General features: G+C 43.1%; 1 protein-coding gene across 1 annotated transcript in view; it reads left to right on the top strand.

Annotated features, from left to right (window-relative positions):
• Positions 1–6,886, top strand: part of STAM2 (signal transducing adaptor molecule (SH3 domain and ITAM motif) 2) — a 14,907-nt gene that overhangs the window by 4,345 nt on the left and 3,676 nt on the right. Inside the window, exons 4-10 of the mRNA XM_008939280.1 lie at positions 880–1,026; positions 2,665–2,734; positions 3,115–3,301; positions 3,925–4,019; positions 4,775–4,857; positions 5,040–5,127; positions 6,225–6,279. Of these exons, the coding sequence (XP_008937528.1) occupies positions 880–1,026; positions 2,665–2,734; positions 3,115–3,301; positions 3,925–4,019; positions 4,775–4,857; positions 5,040–5,127; positions 6,225–6,279 (725 nt within the window). The remainder of the gene's footprint in view (positions 1–879; positions 1,027–2,664; positions 2,735–3,114; positions 3,302–3,924; positions 4,020–4,774; positions 4,858–5,039; positions 5,128–6,224; positions 6,280–6,886) is intronic.

Raw genomic sequence — 6,886 nt, 5'->3', positions numbered from 1 at the left:
TCTGTAGGGAAAGATGTTAGACCAACTTCTGTGGTTACGAGGGGAATGCCAACCCAAATGAGAAGTAATGAACAGAAAATTGAGATGAAACAGATGGTAACTAATACAGAGGTGCAGAAATGTTTGGGTAGGTATGGTGGATAGCCTGAATTTCTCCAAAATGATTGAGGTGGAAACATGACTAACATTTGAAAAGTCACAAAGTCTGTCAGTCTTTCACAGAGCAGCAGAATCCCAGCATGGCTGGGGTTGGAAGGGACCCCTGGTGCCCAGGATGGGATCTAGGCACATTTGGGATCTCTCCAGAGCAGGAGACTCCACAGCCTCTCTGGGCAGCTGCTCCAGGCTCTGGCACCCTCACCCCAAAGAAGTTTCTCCTCCTGCTCAGGTGGCACCTCCTGGGTTCCAGTTGGTGCCCGTTGCCCCTTGTCCTGTCCCTGGGCACCACTGACCAGAGTCTGGCCCCATTCTCTCACTACTTAAAAGGGACTCCACTAAAATGACAGCAGCATAGGAAGGTTTTTTGCAAGGTCAAAGCTTTGGCAGTGCAAAAGAATTTCCCTCAGAGGGTTGCTGTAGGGGTTGAAGGAGCCCTGATTTAAAATGCTCCCTTGTTTGGGAGAACTGGGGAACTCTGAACTGCCTGCAGCCTGTTGCTGCTCTGGGGTGATGGTGTTGGAAACTGCTATTGCTCCATGAGCTAGGTGTGTTATGTCTCACATAAAAGACCATGTATTCTAGGCTCTGGCTCCTACTCAAGAGAATTATTAATTATTAAGGATATTTATAGTACAATTATTTTGGTAGTAAAGTAGAGAAGTCAACTTTCTCTTCATTTTGAGGTCCAAGCATTCCTTTCTATGCCATTTTGTTTTCTAGGCACATCCAAAAGTATGTGAAAAGCTAAAAACTCTCATGGTGGAGTGGTCAGAAGAATTTCAGAAAGACCCACAGTGTAGCTTAATATCTGCAACTATTAAATCTTTGAAAGAAGAAGGTGTCACTTTCCCTGCAGCTGGATCACAGGTAAGAGCTGATTTGGGATCCATGGTGTGGTCAGTTCCCTGTTCCTGGTGGTGAGCAAGCAAAAAGTTGCCCAAATTAGAATATTTTTCTTTTTTGTGTGTGTTTTTGACTGGAGGAGAAGGATCCTTGTTCTAGTTCAGGTGCCTCCTTGTGCTGAGGTTCACTTCTCTTCATTCTGCCTTTCCCTGTCCTTGCCTTCCTAAAAACCAGTAAGAACAGGCTAAAGGTTATTTCATGGTGTCCTTCCAAGTTCTTTAATTTTAGATCCTCCTTTTATTCGGATCGTTGTAGAGCTTCATTGAGCTGTCACCACTTCAAATGGCAGCAATTCTACACCCACACTTTGTACTTGGTGTTTCATGGTTCTCCTTGCTGACTTGGAGCACATACCTTCATTTTTCTTCACAGAGCCTCATAAAACCAAGGACAGTGTCTGGAATGAAGATGTTCTGGAAGATGATCCGTGCTGTTTTCCTTCTCTGAGTCCCCATTTCTTGTCCATGTCAGGAATTGTCCTGGCACTGCAGAGGGTGGGGTGCTCAAGCCCCTTTGTGTTTTGCTTCTGGTGGTGTATTATTCCTGATCCTCTCTCTGGCAGATGTGATGACAGGTGTTGGGCTTTTTTTTTTTCCTCTGCTTCTAAATATTTTCATGTTAATTATGAGTCAAGTAAAGAGCAGGCCTGAAAATTAGAACTATAGCTTCTGTTACATACTCCTTACATGAAGTTTGCTTTTTCTTCTCTATATTGAACACAGAGGGGTTTTATTTTTTAATTTTACAATCTTGCCTTCCTCCACAAAGATGTTTTCACTTCTAAATCTAGGCTATGTGTTAAAACATATGGTAAAAACACAGATCTAGAGTACTGGCAATGAATTATGCTTCCCTTCCTACAAATACATCTAAAATGCCATCTTGATGGCTTTACCTCATACACTTCAAGTGAAGCTGAGGTTTGGTAGCAGTACCCTTGAACAGAATTGTTTCCCAGGACCTAGACATGAAATACCATTCCTCCAGAAGTGCAGGAAGACTTCTTCTTGCAATGATTTCACTGTGCTGTTGTGGAGACTGGAATTATTGAAGTCAGGAGCTCCCAACATGATGTACATCTGCTCTTCTATCCCATTGTCCTGCCAGCAGAGACAGAAGGTGACTTTTTCCTCTGGTACAGAGAGAGATCTGCTTATTATTGAGCTGCTGCTCAATAAATTGGGGCTTTGCAGGCAGAGGACCCCAAAGAGCTTTTCTTCCCTGGTGGAGGACAAAGGTGGGAAAAAGTAGCCATTGAAATGAGTCTCACTTTAATAAATGAGGCTAAAATAGTATTTATAATTTATACAACATCAGTTATTCATAATTTATATTATTTATAATGTAGATTAGATCTGTTATTTCAATTAGATCTGATTATTTATTTTACTTTGTTTCTTACTGAACACCAAACAAAACCTGGCTGAGATTCTGAAGAGTGGTAATATTTTCTTCTGGAAGCTCTCCTTGATTCAGCACTGAAATGCTACAAGAAGCAGCTAACCAGGAACAACTTACTCCTCATTTTTTCCAAGTATCTTAACTCCAGAGCTTTCTCTTCATTCGTAACCTGAGTTTATTGTGCTGTTAATCCATTTGCAGGCTGCCACAAATGCTGCTAAGAATGGCTCAGCACTGAGCAAGAACAAAGAAGATGAAGATATAGCTAAAGGTAAGATGCTGGTGGCAGCCTCAGGTTAGATGAGTGCCCTGGAAGTGTGCTTCAAAAGGCACAGAACTGGGAAGTGTGTGTGCTGCAGTTAATGGGCTGTACCATGAAAAGCAGAGGGCTTTGTAAATGTTTCATAACTGCATGATTATCTCCTGTCTTTTAATCCTGTTGCAGGGCAGAGTAAAGCTGTTGAAATATGGGTTTGGAGCAAAGATTTTCAATTTAAAATACATGGGGTGCAGATACAGGTTGAGTTTAGAATATAAGAATAAATAAGAATAATTAATTTCCTATTTATTTTTACTAGCAAAGCAAACTCCCTGTATAGACAGGGCTAAAACACTCAAACTTCCTTTTTTTTTTCCTCTCCCCTTTTGTAGCTATCGAATTGTCTTTGCAAGAGCAGAAACAGCAACAAATGGAAACTAAATCCTTGTACCCATCTGCAGAAATCCAGCAGAACAACCAGAGCTCCAGGAAGGTGCGAGCTCTCTACGACTTTGAGGCCGTGGAGGACAACGAGCTCACCTTTAAAAGTGGAGAAATTATTTTGGTGTTGGATGACAGGTAGAACAGACTCCAGCCAAGATGTCTTTATTCCAGAACTCTGGTTTTCTTAAGCTAGCACATTTTTCCTCACTGTGTCATGTTGGGGGTTTCATCCTGGGGTGCAGGTCCAATTTGTTTGTGGTTTTTTTTTTTAAGATAAATGCATTACAGTGCTCCAGGAATTGTTACATCTCTGGCTACCAGGCATCACATTTGCTAAGAATAGAGCTGAAGAAAAAGTACTTCAGATGATTATTGTTGTTGCCACCATTGCCCTAATAATGATAGCTAAAAAGCAGAACTTCTGCCCTGCTAATGCTGCTCCAATTCAATAGACAGTGACAAATCAATTATCATTCTAAAGTTAATCCCCACTTGTAAACTTTTAGATGAAGCTATAGTGGGCTGTCATCTAATCAATGAACTGAATCAAGAGTTATGTTGAATTTTGAGGTATTGCTACTGAATGATTTTCTTCCCCACACCTTGGCCCCAGCTCTGGCTTTGCTGCTGGGCTGCTCACCTCTACCAAAGTTCTCCTTTGCCTTTGTTATTGGATACACAGGTCCAAAGCCCAAAAGATCTTGGCTGATGCCAAGTGCTGATGTTCAGGGGTGTGTAATACAGCTTTATCTCTGCAGTGACACCAACTGGTGGAAAGGTGAAAACCACAGAGGAGTGGGGCTGTTTCCATCTAATTTTGTGACTTCAGACTTAAATGTGGAACCTGAGGCAGGTAAGTGAGCTGCTAGAAGGTGTCAGATTATTTTAGAAAGATGGGCTTATGGTGGAACTACTGATTACCCCATCAGCAAAATAAATCCCTGAGATCAGCCCAGGGGAAGAGCTGAGAGAAAAGTCCTGCCTGTTTCAAACAGCTGAGCAAACATACCACTGAAAACACCAAACACAGCTCACCTGAATGATTGGATCTATGAATTTTGATTCTGTGTTCTAGTATTCACTTGAATCTATGTTCTGATGCCTTTCTACATTGGTACTTTTTTCCTGTTACAGAAATTCAGATCAATTTACCATAATTCTGTCAGTAACATATTGCCAAGCTACTGGATTCATATGCATCTAAACCATTGAGGTCTTTTCTCAGACCTGGTATAGGAAAACATCCACACACGTGTCTGTGGTTTGCAGGAAATCACATGGATAGTTTTATTCATCCTCACCATACCAAAATAAATCTTTAAGCCTCAGGCCTGTGTGTTGGAGGTGTTGGGAGGTGCTGATGTGACTCAGGACTCTTCCCCTCGCCGGGCCGAGGCTCATAACTGAGCTCACAGCCCAAAGCTGGTCACAGTGGTTTCCAGGCAAACCCTTTTCCCCTTCTCCAGCAGCTAGGTGCATCACTGCCTCAAGTACTCCCTGAGATCTCTCCCATGGGAAGATCTGGTGGCAGGCAGGGAGAAAATGTGGATTTTTCAGTTGGCCTAGCAACGCAGCTGCAGAAAAAAAACCTCATGTTTGTTCTTTCAGCAACTGTGGATAAAAATTCTCTTCCTGAGGATACTCCAGAAGAAATAAAGAAAGCAGAACCTGAGCCAGTTTATATAGATGAGGTATGTGGGCACCTTGAGTATAAAAAATGGCTGAGATGTTACACTGGTTGAAACAGTCTTTTGTTACTCAACGTAAGCAGATAATTCTTTGTGTGAAAGAAGGACTGTTCTAATTGGAAAATTTAAACAGTCTCTGCTATGCTTCAGAAGTAACTCTCTTAATCTCCCCCTTCACCTTTCAGGAGAAGATGGATAAAACACTACAGGTACTTCAGAGCATAGATCCTACAGATTTAAAGCTCGATTCTCCAGATCTCCTAGACTCAGAAGGTACTTGGAGCACTCTTGGCTAGTTCTTGTGTTTCTCCTCACCCATTTGATGACCAAGCTGATAATTCTTTTGCATTTATTTTAAGCTCAGAGAAACCATGGTCTGTACTAATAGAAGGCTGCAGAACAGCTTATTTCACAGTGGGAGCGTGGGGCTAGATCTATAACTCCTAAATTTTCTACTAGTTGCCAAGCCAACTCCATGTTGAGCAGAATCATTTGCATAACTTCCAACTACTGTACAATGCCTGAGCTTTTGCTAGATGTATCAACATTCTCCTTGAAATAAGCAGTTCATTTTGTGTCAAGATTTCTCCAAAATACTGTTGGCTAGGAGGGGAGGGGAAGTTCAGGTCACTTAAGAGCCATTTAGGCCGAGGTGTGTGATTAAAACTGAGTGTACATTAAGAAGGAGTGTTGCTAGGATGGACAAAGTGAAGGTGGAGGAAGCTCTGCAGTGCAGCAGGAGGAGGTGGACCCATGGGCAGGCTGGATTGGATGTTCCAGCAGGAGATGAAAGTCACAGATCTTGCACAATGCAAACAAATGGAGAATTTCCTGTGTTTCATCAGCATTTTGAGAGGGTAGCGGGAAAGAGAGGATGACAAAGCAGAGTGACCCAAGTATGTGTGCTGTCTGTCTGGGTTAGAGGAGTGGGACACACATGAGGCCTGGCAGAAAGCTGGGGACAGACTTTGGAGCAGGGTCTGTTGGGACAGGGCCAAGGGATGATAGTTTTAAACAAGAAGAGGGAGATGTAGACTAGAGAGAAGTGAAAAATTTTTTCCACTGAGGGTGGTGAGCCCTGTCCCAGGCTGCCCAGAGAGGTGGTCACTGCCCCATCCCTGGCACCATCCCAGGGGAGGTTGGATGAAGCTCTGAGCACCCTGCTCTAGCTGCAGATGTCCCTGTCCCTGCAGGGGGGTTGGACTGGATGACTTTTAAAGATCCCTTCCAACCCAAACCAGTCTGTTCTAACTAGGCCCCCTCTCCAAGTTCATGTGCTGTTTTAGTGCCCTTGGATAAAGTGGAGTTTGGCTGAATTTGAACTTTAATTGTGCAAGACACTAACTACCCTGATACTTTTGTCTTCCCAGATATTTGTCAACAGATGGGTCCAATGATTGATGAAAAATTAGAAGAAATAGATAGGTGAGTGGCCTGGTTTGTGAGCCCTAACATAGCTCCTGGTTAGTTATGTTGATGTACTTTAAATCATGCAGTTGTATTAATCTCTTTTGATACCTTCTCTTTCATCTCCTAAGCCAGCAAATCTTGGAAGAAAGATTTTTGTCAATTCTACATTTGTTTTGTAGTGCTCAAGTGCTGAGGTCCCAGTGTGTGTACTAAGATTTGATTGCTGATCTCCAAAATTTACTGCACAAATTACTGGCTGCATCTGATATTAGCATTTTTTGACTGTAGCCTTTTGCACCCTGGCTAGAGCTTCATATTTTCAGTCTGCTGCTGAATGTCCTCCACAACAGGAAATTCTGCTCAATCCTGCCTTCACCTCTTCCCCCTCAGACTCCTAGGGATATTTGAGGGTGGAAAGAAAGGTCACAAAGACTTGTAGAACTGCTTCCCTTATTGCAGCCAGGGAGGAACAGTTGTTCACCACTGGGACCTCCTTCCAGTCCCATGGGTGTGTGGAACATCATGGCAATGTCACAGGATCCCAGCATGGTGGGGCTGGAAGGGACCTCTGGAGATCATCCCCTCCAACCCCCCTGCTCCAGCAGCTCACCCCCAGCAGGGT

The sequence above is a fragment of the Merops nubicus genome, unplaced genomic scaffold, assembly GCF_000691845.1.
Source record: "Merops nubicus isolate BGI_N331 unplaced genomic scaffold, ASM69184v1 scaffold20694, whole genome shotgun sequence".
NCBI lineage: Eukaryota > Metazoa > Chordata > Aves > Coraciiformes > Meropidae > Merops > Merops nubicus.
This window is presented reverse-complemented; position numbering and strand designations above follow the sequence as displayed.